Here is a 15190-nt window from a genome sequence, read left to right as displayed (position 1 = left end):
GTGATTCTGGGTGCTCGACTTCAGACACTTTAAAGGGGCTTGAAAGTCAGAAAGTGCTGAACACCCAACCATGAAAATCAGGGCCCATTAAGGTGCCTCAAGTTGGGCCCTCAAAATTGCTAGTAAGTTTTGAAAATCTTGGCCCCAATTGGTAGTGACTGAAAGTGGTTGCCATTTCATCACTACTTGGAGGACAATACCTTACACAATTCAAAGGGGAAGTAGGGAGCTGGCATCATGGCTCTGTGGTGGGCTTCCTGCCTATAGTGCTGGAGGTACCAAGTGCAAACCCCAAGGAAACACAAGTAGCAGAAATGAAAATAATAATAATTATTAGCTTGGAGCAGGTGGGATTCTCTGGCCTGTGTTATGCAAGAGGTCAGACTAGATAATCACAGTGGTCCCATTTGGCCTTCAACTCTACAGGAACAGAAACTGACAGGACAGTCCCAAATACACAGAACAACAGGGTTTAGCTCCAAGACTGCTCCGGGAGACCCTGGATGGTTTAAATTTAAAATTTATGAAAGGATTTAAAATCCAGGGTTTGCAGAAATTTTTAAGCTGAATGTAATTCTACCTAGTAGATTTAGCTTCCCAATTCCCAATCCCTTAGGCAACTTGGAAAGTCTCAGTCACAATGGTTAAAAAGAAATCCTCCTCAGCCATTTCTAAGTCTCTGACTTTCGCTGCAGAAATCTTAGCAGATGACTGCCATGAGGTTTCTTGCTTCTTTCTCATAGGCATCTACTACTTGCCAATGTCAGAGAGTGGGCTAGAAAGACCACTGATCTGGTCCAGTATGGTAATGTTTATTCAGTAATAAAACATTTGTTACTGGGGATGCGTGGGATTTTCAAAAACTCTTATGTCACTTAGGTGCTTTGAAAATCCGACCCGATGTTCTTAAGCAGGCAAGTTGCTCTTTTAACTTAGCCCAGAGTGAGAATCAGTTTGCTGGATTCAAGCTCCATTTCATCCTCACTGCTGAGAACAAATAAAATAACAATCAAATAAATAAAATATTTTTTAAAAAAAATTAAAATCTTGCCAGCAGCAGTGAATTCCTGGCCTGAGATCAGAGGAGCTGACAACAGCGAGTCCCCAGGCAAATGATTCTTGTGGTTCTCTGGTGCCAATCACTAGAGTGAGATAATCTTCTACTTTAAGACTAAAGCTGATCAGACAGCAGGCTCGGCCCAAGAAAAGTGGTGAAGTCCATGCAGCGTTATACCAGAGGTGACTCTGGCCCATTGTCTCTGCAAAAGAATGAGCTCTGAAGCTCTGTGAAGAGGGAGCAATGGGATTTTGTAAAGAACTCACAGGGGGATATTGAGCCGTCAGGACCCCATTTTAATTACTTCTGCATTATCCGGGGTCGCCTCAGCCTGGGCAGGGAGCGGCCTGCGCCCACGGACACAACGGCATAGGCAAACCACTAGAAAGCTGGGCAGGCAGATGGCATCTGCAACAGATGCTGCAAGAGCAGTGAAGGAGGCTGGCTGGAAACACGGCCCTTAAACCTCAGAGAATCAACCCATTTGGAAACTGGGTGTTATTAAGCTTTTATTAGGAGTCAGGACTCCCTGGTTTGATTTCTAGATGGTAGGAGGAAAGTGCAGAGCAGTGCAAGGTGATGTGGTCTAAGTGGTTAGAGCCGAGGGGCGAGGAATGGGCATCAGGGCTTCTGGGTTCTTTATCTGGATCTGGGAAGCCTAGAGATTAACGCATGGTGACCGGGAGTCAAGGATTTGGGGTTTTGCTCCCAGACTTGGGAGAGCAGTGTGGTCTAGCGCTCAGAGAAGGAAGAGATGGTGTCAGGACTCCTGAGTCTACTGCTTAATGCGGGAAGTTTGGGCACTAGGGGTCTGAGGTTCATTTCCTTGGGTAGGTGGAGAGGGCGGCCTAGAGCAGGGGGTGGGAGTCTGGAGAGCCATGTATTAGCTTCACAAAGGAATGGTGATTGCCATGGAGCTGCGTCAAGGCCCGAAGCCCCCCGAGAAAGGTGGGTCTCATGACACAAGGCTGGGCTGGTATCCCCCAGGCTGAAGCCACAAACAAAGGCGGGGAGAGGAGCAGCCAGGCACCGGGCTCTTACGTTTGCAATCCCGCTGGTTCTTGGTGAGCTCGAAGCCCGGCCGGCACTCGCAGGCGATGCCCCCTTTGGGGGTCTCCCGGCAGATGTGGGCACAGCCGTGGTTCTTGTTCATGCAGTTCATTCCTTCTAAAAGAGAGAAGAAAACACATAAAAGCTCCACCGCTCCCCTGCAGGGCTTGGGCCATAGGGCCAGGGAGGGTCTGGGATGAAGGGTGAGTTTCCTTCACGCTGGCTAGGATTGAATACAAGATGGTCACTATCTCAGAGGGGCCAGATTACCTGGGCACAGTCTAGAGCCAAGCCCCGCCTGCACTGAAACCTCTGTTGCCTGTGAGTGCCTGGGGGAAGCATCCCACAGCCCTGCCTAGGGCTCTCCGGGGACAGTTGTCCACATAGCCAAGTAACACAAGCCCCTCTATAACCCTCTCCTCGCCCCACATGCATCTCATCCTCACCCCAAAATGCCTTTGACTCCCTTCAAACCCCTCTTGCCAGCCTGGGACAGATCCAGCCAGGACGTGCCTCCCCCACTTTTGAAACCCAGCCCCACCTTCCCCCTCCCACATATGCCATCCATCACCACCCATCCTTGGCATGCCCATTCCCCATCTCCATCAACAACAGGACCATCACTTCTTTCTCCTGTCCCACTGCCCACTCTCCCTCCGCCCTCAGTACCCATTTCCCCTCCATTCTCACTTTGCCCACCCTCAACCTCCTCCCCATGCTCAGCCCCCACCGTACAGCCCCACTGCACCTCTCTGCACCCAGGGTCCTTCCTCTCTTCCCCTTCCCTACCCCCACTCTGCCAGCTCGCCACCATCCATAGCCCCCCTCCAATTATCCTCCCCGAATCTGGCCTGTCTGCCTGCTCTGCTCTGCTCCCCAGTGGCTTCAGCAGCAAGGAGCCGTGCCAAGGTGCCCAGGGCTGTTTCTCTAGGAGGGGCTGGACAGCTCTAGGAAGGCTGGGCAGTCAACGTGCCAGAGGCTGCATTAGCTGCTGCTGATGCTGTCTGGGCTATCCAGGCTGCAAACTAAACAGGGCGCTGCTGACTCACAACCCTAGAATGTTTTGACTTTTGCTCTGGTGCATGGAGGCTGAGTGCAGAGCAATGTCCCCAGCCTGACAGCATCCATCACCCTGTATTGGCCACCTGCCATCAACAGGAGCTGGAGCCAGACTTCCCCCTGGACACACAGCACTGGTAGGACCTGGAGCGGCCTCGGGGCTGCCAGGGCTGGGTGGATCTGTCACATTGTATGGGGCAGCTGTTGGGGTTACTGTGGTGCCTTGATGTTGGCTCCAGCCCAGCTCCAGCCGCCCCAGGGAGTGGGAGGAGCTGCAGGCACCTGATGTCACAGTGCTGACCCAACAGCCTGGCCTCAGCCTGACAACAGCAGCCAGCCCCAGGGCAGCATTCAGCCATGGTGGAGGTTATGTGGGGTGGCAGCACTTCCCAGCCAGGCCAGGGGTGGGGTGTGCATGGCACCCTGTCTGCCCACAGCCCCTCTCCACAACCTACAGAGCACTTCGTCCCCATCATGGAACTTCCTCTGCCATGGAACACCATGGGGGAAAGGGTCCCCAGAGGCCAAGCCACGAAGCATCCTCTGCAGGCCCACGGTTCAGATTTCTGCTGCCGGCAGCAGCGTGGGTCCCTTCCGCTCTTTGCTGTCTCTGTTCTTCTTGGCAGGCCACTGCGAGTGGGAGCGGGAGAGGGCTCGACTCTGCCCCTGCAGAGCCGTCCCTGCCAGACAGTGGCATGCAACAGCCTCTTCCACACAGGCTGCCACCGCTGACCTGCGGCCCTGGTGAGCCGGTGCACGGCCTGGCCTGGTTTCCCCTCGCGGTGCCTCGGCTCCTGGAGAGGCTGTACAAGATCAGCCCTGAGCCGCACGTGAGACCATAAAGGGGCATTCTGTAATGACCAGGCACAAACGCCATCTGGAGACTTTGCCAGCGGAGCCTTAGGGCAGAAGCCCAGCTTATTCTGCAGCTCACGGAGGAAGGCTGCTGTCAAACCACACGCGTTGGCGCCAGAACTTCTGGGTTCTATTCCCAGCTCTGCCAATGCTTCATTGAATTGGCTACAGGGAGTCCTTTCCCTTTGCTATGCCTCAGTTTCCCCATTTGTAAAACTGCGGAGAGGGACGCTGGCCCCCGTCCCCTTTGTAAAGTGACTGGTGGGAATTAGCCCATAGCAAGATTCTTACTGGCCATGAGAGAGACACACACTAGGGGAAAGCAACATCCAGAGGAAAATTTTACTCCAACACAACCTACATCCGGTCGGAGAGCCAGTGCATTGGCCTCTCCCAGTGCTGAAGGCCGAGAGCAACCAAACAGGTCTAATCAACCTCCCAGTCCCTCTCCCTCAGGTGGCTCCAACTTCCAGCTCAGCTCATCCCATCCCACCCCCACTCAGGGCGGGGTTGACCAGGATGCATCTCCAATCTCATCAAGGCTGGGCCCCTGAGGAGAGCAGAGATCCAGCCAGTTCAGAGCCAAGACGCAGCATCTCAGACTCAACTAGGCCTGGCCCAATGTGATCAACACGTGTTGGACGGCTATGCTGGAAGTTGCTTACGGCTGCCAGCAAGTGTGTCTTCCATCCACATCGCAGACCTCACTGACGCTGATGGGGCTGCCACCTACCTTTCATTCCAGCTCAATGGAAGAAGCAACTAAGTTCTTTTATGGAGGAAGGTAACTAATATTAGAAGCCATTGCCCAAGGCGCTGGGCTGCATGGGCAAGTATGCACTAACTTGGAGAACATAAGAGGGGGTTCCCTGGGGACCAATTACAGATGCAGGAGGTGAGGACATTGATTGGCTGCAGCTGTTTGTGTGGGTGTGCGAGGCAGAAAGCCCGAGAAGCAGTCATGAGCATGGCTCTGAGAGGGAGCAGACACAGAACTCCTTGGAGCACAGGACTGGCCGGCGAGGCAGGCTTGAGAATTGCAAGCAAGGAAACTGCTTGCTGTTGCTGGTCCGTTCTGGGTTCAGGGAACCAGGACTTTGCGTGCCTTCTCAGTAAAGCAATAGGATTGCACCGAACAAATGCCTGACTCAGATAATCCATTTCTCCTCCTACTGGAAACAACCTGCCAAGGGCCTTGAATATTGCCTAAGCGCTCGGGCCAAGGGACAATAGAACTGTAACACGTCATCTCAGGGTGGGCCATATGGGGCCTGGGCCTACCAGGGCAGACACCCTAGTGTTGCAGGAATGCCCTGCAAGGGCTGCCTGCAAGGGAAGCTTCCCAGAGCCATGCCCCATGCACAGGCGAAGAGATGGGAACACGGTGGGTATGGTTGTGACGAAAGGCCTATCCACACACATACATATAATCAGAGCATTGTTTATGCTGGGTAATAAAGCGCCCAGAGAGAGGAGAAAGGAGCCAGGAACCAGGCAGCGACAGCTCGCATTCCCATTTCAACGTGTGCCCCAGGGGATTCCTAAGGCAGCAGCGTGGCGTGGGCGGCAACGTAACTTCTGTCTGTGCCCATAAGCTGCATGAAGTGTTGACAACCAAGGCAGGATTTACATCCTGGCTGCCCTGAGGAGCTGCAGGGGAAAGGGCATGGGGGGGAGGGTTTGGGGAGCTGCTGGCCTTATGTCTCTTGTTATCTTAGCCATGCGCCCCCCCCTCCCTTGCCCCCCCAACTTCCCCCAGGATGGTCTCCTTTTCCTCTCTGCCCCCCCCCCCTCGGCTGAGGAGCTGCTGACGGCTAGAGCCAGACGGGAGACAAGGAAAGGTCACCTGTAACCTCAGCCGCAAAAAGCTGGGTCCAGCGGGTGCTGAATGGAGCATTGACAGGAGTTTATATAACATTTAACAAAACCCACAGCCAGCCGAGGGGAGCGCAGAGACCTGGGGTGGGTACACGCACAGCCCGGTTCCAGGAAGAGATTCCATGCAGAGTGCTCAGACCCTACGAGTCCAACTGCCGTGTGATGCACAGAGGCGGCCAGTTCAAGGGGAGGGCTCTGGCTCCCTCTGGGGAATGCAGAGTTGCAAACCCAGGGCCTTTTGGGGGTGCTTTATGGTGGGGAAAGGGGAACTAACCGTGTGAACATTTTATGGGCGCCGCAGGGCAGGTGACTGGCTCGGCTTAGAAGTGTCAGCAACGGCAGCCTTTCCAAAGGGAACTCGCTGGAAAATGAGTCAGCAGCTAAGAAAATGGAGGATCCCAAAGGCAAGGTGTTGGGAGAAGGCACCTCAGGGGGTTGGAGTACCTTGAATAGGGTCAGTGAAATGTCCCACATGCTAAGAGGCACTCTGCTGAAAAACACAGAGGGGAGGTGGGGTAGAGTCAGGCCTCGGGGTTCTGTTCTCAGCCTGGGGAGGAGAGTGATGTCCAGTGGTTAGAGCAGGGGGAGCTGGGAGTCAGGACTCAAGGGTTCTAGTCCTGATTTGAGGAGGGAGTGATGCCTAGTGATCAGAGCCAGGAGGAGTGGGGGGCGCTGGGATTCAGGGCCCCTGGGCTATATTCCTACTTTCGCCACTCATCCAACGTGTCAGCCCTCTGGGTGTCTCCGTTAAACCTATTTTTCAAACAAAGAACAGCCTGGTGCTTCTCTGCCCCACATGGAGGTGCCGAGGTGTGACATACTTGGCAGCACACAGTATTAAGCAGCTGCCCATTAAGAGCAGGGCTGCAGGAGGCTGTGCCCTTTATGAAATGGCTCAGCATTCCTCTCTGACCCCCAGGACTTTGTTAGCATAGGGAGATGTGTCCTGGCCTTTCCAAAGCCAGCTCTGACCATCCCTCCTCAAAGGGAAAGGCCAAAGCCCCTGCCACGGTGCCTGCTCCCATCCTGCTTCTCTCGCCTTTTACTGCTACATTTTAATTGTCTCTCTTTAGAAACTTGGGCTACACAGTTTCCTTTCCAGGTCCCAGCAGATCCAGCACCCAGAGGCAAACAGGACCCCAAGCACAACACAGGGTCACTCCGGGGAGCCAGGGTAGGTCTGTAACACGGTCAGAAGCCCGTCTTCTTGCCCTGAGCCCATGTCTTTCCCACTGGTGGGCACTCGGAGATAGGTACAATGCACTGGAGCAGGGCAACGGGAGGGGCAGGGCAATTCTTTCCCAGGTAGATCAAAGCAGGGCTGTGGGAGAACCAGCATCAAGAAGAGGTGAGTATGCAGGGGCAGACCCAAAGGAGCAGTCTGCCTAGCATGCATGGGACAAGCTGCAGTGCTGGATGGAGCGACTGCCTCCCAGGGGTCTGGCTGTACAGCAGCGGGGACAGTTCACATCCGCCATCGCGCCCGTGCCTCTCCACTGTCACAGAACAAGCAGGGAAGCCCCTGGGATTTCCCCATTACAAATCCATGGCTGACAAGGGCTTGTGCGGTCACTTTCATATTAGTGCCAACGTCCATGGGGCCTAGACTCCAGTTGCTTCACACCCGGGTTGTGTCCCAAATCACCAAGGACTGTGTGGGAGGAGCACAGCATGGGGCAGTGTTCCGGCTGTGGCTGGGGACAGGCACACGGGTGGGGCTGGCGGGAGTGTACCCACAGTGTATTAATGGCAATGAACCGGGGGTTCCAGGGCTTGCCGTGCCATGCTCTTCCACTCTCAGGGACTTCCCCCTCCAAGCCTAGCTGGGGTTGCAGGTGGGTGCTGAGTGAGAGGCTGGGGGACATGGGAACTGAAACTGTTTTTTGGAAAGATGGGCTGCCTGTTGCCAGCCTTAGGGGAGGCAGGTTCTGCACTGCCAGGGCTCTGGCTGCAGTACAGTCGCTTGGGTTTTTTGACCCTGCGCTCTCGTTTCACTTCTTTGGATCGCCCAGAGGCTGCACTGGCTGTCCGTGCAGAAGGGGTTAAAGCAGCTAGGTCTGGACCCTGTCTGCCTTACACATGCTGTCCTTGCATCACCTACATGGCATATCCAACGCAGCTCTGCTCTAGATAATGGTGATCATCTCTAATTGCAGTGGCAGGCAAGCTGTCCGTAATTACAACCATCCTGTGTTCAAACCACATCAGTCCTGGCCTCCGTGCCGGCTCTGAAACCCCCACTGTGCTCAGAACCGAGCTTCTTTTCAGTGACCCTAATTCCGTCCCTGGAGTGAGATTCCGCTCTTTGGTCTTACTGCTCAATCTCTCCTTTAATACCAAGTACCAGGCCTGCCTGGCCAGCCCCTGCCCTCTGAGATCTGCTCTGCACACGCAGTACTTCTGAGCTGTTTGTTGGTGGGAAAAGCAGCCACAGCCCTTTGCCTCTCATCCAAACGGTGGCTTGTCTTGCTTTTTATTGCTTCAATTTACTACCAGCCATAGTTTATGCAACCTGCAGCCATACCACCTTGGATTCTGATCCTGGCAGCTCTCACCAGCTAAGCTGGGTTAATACACAGTTGGGAGACCTCCAAAAATAACCCCAGGGCTGCCAAGAGGGCCCGTTGCTGACTCTCTCCTCCAAGTCAGTACTGATGCAATGCCCAAGGATGGTGCATCTTCAGGACATGTGCCGTCATTAAATATGCCCTAGGATTTCATGTAAGAGCAGGAGGATTTTTGTTCTGGCATGCTGGCCCAGCTCCAGGTTAGGAGAGCTGCAGCTGGCAATTTCACCTGGGCATAGGATTCTTCTCCACTCGCTCCCCTAAAGTGTCATGCTGAGCTGTTAGATAGCAGCTGCCTTCCATCCCGGGGATGCCTGCGCGTTCAGGGGGGAGTCGGCAGTTCCCCTGCATCTGGCCTATAAAATGCTTGGCACTATAGAGAACGTAAGTTACTATACACATGCTACTGTGGAGAGTTATTAACAGAAGACTCCGGCAGCCACAATAGAAGTCAGGACAGGGAACTGGCATCTCCTTCGGCAACAGGTGCCTCCTGGGAGCCATGCTGCACATTCACACTAGAAGAGCAAGTGTGAGCTGCCCTGCTTCACCTCCCGATTCATCACCTTTGACCCATCAATGCCTTGGGTCTCACAGCAGGCACCATGTTCTTGAACAGCATAATCTCACCCCGCTGTGTAAGAGTCTCCCCTGCCGAGATTCTCCCAGAGACTCTCTCTGCTCAAGTCTCTCCCAGTTGAGCCCCACTTGGCTTGTGCCTTCTCCACTTGCACCCCTCCTTCATGCCATGCTGGAACCAGGCCCCTTGTCCACAGCTGTGCAAGACATGCCCATGGGGAACACAGACAAGGCACCGTCACACCAGCACTGCGCCATCCGTCCGCCAGCTCACAGTCATGCCCCTCCCCTGGCATCCTGCATGCCACACTGAAATGCAGCAGGCCCAGCTCTCCCCTCACGTAAACCAGCAGGGCCCTGTGCAGACTGCCAATTTACTGGATTCTATCCCTTCTTTGAAGCTCACACCTCACCGTCATTCTCCCTCCCCTAAGCACTTTCCCCTCTCAACGAAGGGCCCCCCACCTCTAGAACTCACTCACTGCAGAACATGCATTTATTGTGTCTAGGTTCTGGTTCTCCTAAATCTGCAGAACACCCCAGCCACAGCCACAGCTTTATGGCTTCCCTCGCTACCAGTCTCTAGTGCTGAGGCAATAGCAACTCATAAAAAGAGGAGAAATAAACCTCATGCTGCAGGGACACTGGTTGATCACCCATAGAAGGTCAGGACGGTCTCTTCCTGCGCCTCCCCACCATCTGCATTGTCCAACTGGCCAGGTGCATTATGGGCTTTTCCTCTCTGTTCACTGAATCGCCTGGTATTGCCAATACTTGGAGGCAGGAGAGCAGACTTAATGGCCAGTTCTGATCCTGTACTGCACAGACCGCCTTCCAGGGTTTCTTAATCATTCCTTCTGCACCTCCGTTGCCAGAGCGGGATTAGGGTTCTGAGGAGCGCAGCTTAGCCAGGAAGGCAGGATTCCTTCTGGATCAGCCACAGAAACCTCACACCTGCCTGTTCCTGCACTTACCTTCTGCTTCCTGCCAGCCGAGTAATCCCCTACTCTTTTAGCCAATGTTTCCTGCCCCTTGAACCATTTATCTATAGACACGCAACTCTGGCTGATAATAAAGGTAAATCCAACTGCTGAAAGAGGCAGATGGGAGAAGGAAGGGGGGAGGGCAGCTTTAATGATGATTTAACTCAGACTGTGAGCTGTTGCTGGGTATTTTCCACCCATTCAAAAGAAGCTGAGCAAGTGTAGAGATGCCAAGAAAACCAGAAACCAACATAAGTCAGGAGGCAGGAGGTTTGGGGCCCAGTCTGAAGGTTGATTTGTTTGAGGCAGAAGGCAGGGGCTTGCATTACTCCTCTGGGTTATCACACTGGGGTTCAGTCCAGCTGAGACACACAGGAGCCCCAGAATTTGGCATTTCCTTATCTTCCCCTCTGCTGGTGGCTGGGATTGACTGCAGTGATCTCCATCCGCCTGTGGGTGGGAGCCCCCAGCTGTCTTCAATGCTGGACACCAATGCTTTGACAGGAGGCTGCAGTCTCCCCAAATGAGTCAACAGTGGCACCGACCCAAGCTCCACCAATGACATACCCAGGGGCTCTTGTGCAGCAGCCCGCAGCACTGTTACCAAGGGGTCAATGATTTGAGGCACCTCCATGTACGGGCTGCCCAGCATTAAGCAGACTGTGGACCTGGCTTTCAGAAGCCCTGACCGCCCACAGCTCTAACTTAAGCCAATAGGAGTGGCAAGAGCGCAGCACCTCCGCTAAAAAAATTGAAACAAAAAATTAATCAGGCCCCAGGCGTCTCAAGCTGGCCTCTTCAAATCAGTGCTGGCTGAGCCCGAACACAAGATACTCCCGTGAACAGGTTCCTATGCTGGACCCAGCTTGGCTACGGGGAGTCGAGCTATCAAGCGAGGAGGGAGAGAGACTGGCAGAAAGAGCAGCAGGAACAGTGAGGATAGGTGAGCCCAAGCAAGAGAAGAGTGGAGAGCAGTATACTGGAGCGGAAGGGAGAGAATGAGAAGCAGAGAAGGAAGAAAGAGGAAGAGATGGAGAAGACAACAGAGGGAAGGGAACGAGTCCAGTGGAAAGGTTCCCGCAGGGCCGGAGGACTCTGGGCAGGTTCACTTCACCCTCCTCCCCACGCCCCTCCTCTACGTGCACTACATTGATGACATCTTCATCATATGGACCCACGGGAAGGAGGCCCTTGAAGAATTCCACCTGGATTTCAACAATTTCCACCCCACCATCAACCTCAGCCTGGACCAGTCCACACAAGAGATCCACTTCCTGGACACTACAGTGCAAATAAGTGATGGTCACATAAACACCACCCTATACTGGAAACCTACTGACCGCTATTCTTACCTACATGCCTCCAGCTTCCATCCAGGACACATCACACGATCCATTGTCCACAGCCAAGCCCTGAGATAAAACCGCATTTGTTCCAATCCCTCAGACAGAGACAAACACCTACAAGATCTTTATCAAGCATTCTTGAAACTACAATACCCACCTGGGGAAGTGAGGAAACAGATTGAGAGAGTGAGATGGGTACCCAGAAGTCACCTACTACAGGACAGGCCCAACAAGGAAAATAACAGAACACCAATGGCCATCGTGTACAGCCCCCAGCTAAAACCTCTCCAGCACATCAGCAGCGATCTACAGCCTATCCTGGAAAACAATCCTTCACTCTCACAGACCTTGGGTGGCAGGACAGTCCTCTGTTACAGACAACCCCCCAACCTGAAGCAAATACTCACCAGCAACTACATACCACACCACAGAAACACCAACCCAGGAACCAATCCCTGTAACAAGCCCCGTTGCCTACTCTGTCCCCATATCTACTCTAGGGACACCATAATAGGACCCCCCATTAGGGGCTCATTCACCGGCACATCTACTAATGTGATATATGCCATCATGTGCCAGCAATGCCCCTCTGCCACGTACACTGGCCAAACCGGACAGTCTCTACGAAAAGGATCAATGGACACAAATCGGACATCAGGAATGGTAACATACAAAAGCCAGTAGGAGAACACTTCAATCTCCCTGAAACATCCAATAACAGATTTAAAAGTAGCCATCCTTCAACAAAAAAACTTCAGAAACAGACTTCAAAGAGAAGCTGCAGAACTACAATTCATTTGCAAACTTAATACCATTAATTGGGCCTGACTAGGGACTGGGAGTGGCTGGCTCACTACAAAAGCAATTTTCCCTCTCTTGGTATTGACACCTCCTCATCAATTATTGGGAGTGGACCACAGCCACCCTGACTGAATTGGCCTTGTCAGCACTGGTACTTCACTTGTAAGGTAACTCCTTTCTCTTCATGTGCCAGTATATTTATGCTTGTGTCTATGATTTTCACTCCCTGCATCTGAAGAAGTGGTTTTTTAATCCATGAAAGCTTATGCCCAAATAAATCTGTTAGTCTTTAAGGTGCCACCGGACTCCTCGTTTTTGTGGATACAGACTAACATGGCTATCCCCTGATACTCAGCAGTGATGTGTATCGCCAGGGCGTGGAGCCCCCACAACAGCTCTCACAGCACAAGGAGGCCTTTGGTCTGCAGGAAGTTGGCCAGGCTCAGACACTTTCAACAGGAGGCTGGCAGTGTGGCCAGATCCAGCGCACAGACGCTAAACTTCCTCCCCACATAGGTCGCCTCTGCCCGGAAGGGGCTTGCTAGGTTGAAGAAGGGAAATGCTGAGCATGGTAGACAGCGTCTCAGCCAACTGGTCACAGTAGGGAAGGGACTCACCCATGTTCACACCATGAGTCACAGTGGGAGAAAGAAAAGCAGCTCCCGACTCCTAATGCTCCGCTCTAACCTGCAGACACGCATTGAGTCAGAACCAGGATCAGAACTCAGGAGGTCCCGGCTCAACCCACTAAACCACATTACTCTTTTGGAATCTGGCACCAGGCGGGTGAAATTCACATGGAAACTCAAAGGATAAAAGCTGCTACGTGGGCTTTTGCAGCCAGGGAAGCTGGGAGAGAAAGAGCAAACCCAAATGGATGCTTGCTAAGCAGAAAAGACAAAACCTAGTGAAACAAAAACCCCCGTTCTCCAGCATACCTAAGAGGCTACTTGGAACAAGAGGGAATTAGAACCGACAAGGAGACAGCAGGATCAATACAGTACTGGCAAGCGAAGATGAGTCCTGTGGATTGGCGTGCAGAGTTTTTTGGTACCTTTTCCTTTAATAAAACATCCTGGATATGGATTAACATCCTCCGTTTGGTATTATTGTTTCAGATGCCTTATTAAAGGGCCTACAAGGGCTTTGATACATGGATCAAAGAGCTGGTCTAGTTTTGTCTGCAAATGACTCCAGACTCTCCACAAAAACTTTCTTAACAGCCAGCATCCAAACACAGCAGCCCATTCGCCCACCAAAGCAGCTGCTGGGAACAACTGCCCCACTGGTGTAAAACCGAACTGGTCATGCGCAACATCTGCTGTGGCACAGCACGACAGGCGTCTTGCTCTAGTAAGTGTCTAGAATGCTAGGCTGCAACAGCTGTTCCACCCGCTGACTTGACATGACAACCTGGCATGACAACCATTCCCAGTGGTGGAAGAATGCAAGCCATAAAGGAGGCGGATGCCTTTGTATGATGCCAGGTACCATGGTGATGGGCATGGTATAAATCCCCAGATAAAGTAAATTAGACACAGGTGCTGGAAGTAGGCGTGCTGCCACACCCCCTGGTTTGAAGTAGTAATAACAGCCCAAATACATGGTTTCTGCCTACAGCACCCCTACTATTAAAATTGTTCTGGCAACACTGATTAGACAGAGGAAATAGCCAAGAAGTCCTGTGTTTAAGGATAGCTGATGGTGCTTTAACCCTGTGATGCTGAGAGATGGGTCTCCCCAACCTGGTACGCTAATGCAAAATGACATGAGCTGCTCACAACATGCCTTTTGCCACAATGTGAGTAACGAACTCTCTGCCAGGGCTAGGATACACCCAGCAGGATGGGAAGACCAAGGCTCGCCAATATCCAGCCTCTGTCATTACAGGCGATAGATGCTCACCTGGTCCCAATAGCCGATTCGCATTGTGGGCCTCAGAAGGCGGTGACTGGACCCCATCGTCCCAGCTGATGTGCAGAGGGGTCAGTCCCAGCCCTGCACTAGGGAACAGTTCAACTCTTTGCACACGAGCGAGAGTCATCGTGGCTAAGAACCTGTTTACATCGTTGGAATCAGGGCCAATTCCCAATCAATGGCCAGCCACCGAGGTAGCTCCAGAGGAGGCAAAGGGTGGCTTTGCCCATCTACAGCAGGGCTTTGCACTGGTGCAGCTATGCCGGAGGCTGTACTCCCAAGCGTAGACAAGGCCTATAGATCATGGCCCCTCTCTAGCCTGAAACACCACCAGTGTCCAAGCGATTGCCCATCTTGCTTGCACACTCCAGTCCGTAAAGGAGATGCTGGAGGCAGGGGGAAGTGCTCAGTGACTGGGCTGGGAGCGAGAGCCGTTAAAGACCAACCTTCCGGGCGCTGGATACAGGTGTGCTGGTTGTCACTCAGGAAGAAGCCATCTCGGCAGTGGCATTCGTAGCTCCCCATCATATTGACGCAGGTCTGTTGGCAACCGCCGTTCCCCTCCGAGCACTCATCCAGATCTGCCAGGGCAAGTGAGAGAGGAAATGAGTGCAACGTTCACCGCCATCACCACCGTGCATTCACTCTCTGTCTAAGGACAACCCCCCTGAAGCATGGCACTAGTACACCAGAGTACCACACTGTGCTCTAGTCCCTAGGGACTCCCATAGGAGCATGCAGCGGGACCTGCCAGTGCTTTAGATAAATGGCTGAAAGTCATCTCAGTATTATCAATGAGGAAACTGAGGCACATAGCGGTTACATGAGGGGCAGGATTTCTCAGTGGCCAGGGCACTGGGCTGGGAAACAGGACACCTGGGTTCTGTTCCTGACTCTGCCACTAATACACTGCGGAGCCTTGAATATGTCACTTCCTCTCTCTGTGCCTTGACTGACCCATCTGTACAAATGGGGATGGGATACTTACCCTCTCGTGTAAAACACTGCGGAACAGGCACTAAGTATGTTAATAGTAGGGTTAATTAAGACTTACAACTTCTCTAGCAGGTATAATCCCTGCTCTATACATGGGGAAAC

General features: G+C 53.0%; 1 protein-coding gene across 5 annotated transcripts in view; it reads right to left on the bottom strand.

Annotated features, from left to right (window-relative positions):
• SCUBE3 (signal peptide, CUB domain and EGF like domain containing 3) overlaps nt 1–15190 on the bottom strand; it is a 101517-nt gene that overhangs the window by 52997 nt on the left and 33330 nt on the right. For 3 of the 5 annotated variants that reach the window (XM_050953016.1, XM_050953019.1, XM_050953021.1), the window contains exons 4-5: nt 14539–14673; nt 2099–2224 (exon numbers count right to left, since the gene is read on the bottom strand). In XM_050953016.1, the coding sequence (XP_050808973.1) occupies nt 2099–2224; nt 14539–14673 (261 nt within the window). The remainder of the gene's footprint in view (nt 1–2098; nt 2225–14538; nt 14674–15190) is intronic. The other 2 variants (XM_050953018.1, XM_050953020.1) reach the window with 1 other exon arrangement.

The sequence above is a fragment of the Gopherus flavomarginatus genome, chromosome 5 (assembly GCF_025201925.1).
Source record: "Gopherus flavomarginatus isolate rGopFla2 chromosome 5, rGopFla2.mat.asm, whole genome shotgun sequence".
NCBI classification, from domain to species: domain Eukaryota; kingdom Metazoa; phylum Chordata; order Testudines; family Testudinidae; genus Gopherus; species Gopherus flavomarginatus.
Note: the sequence above shows the minus strand (reverse complement) of the source record. Positions and strands in the feature narration are given on the sequence as shown.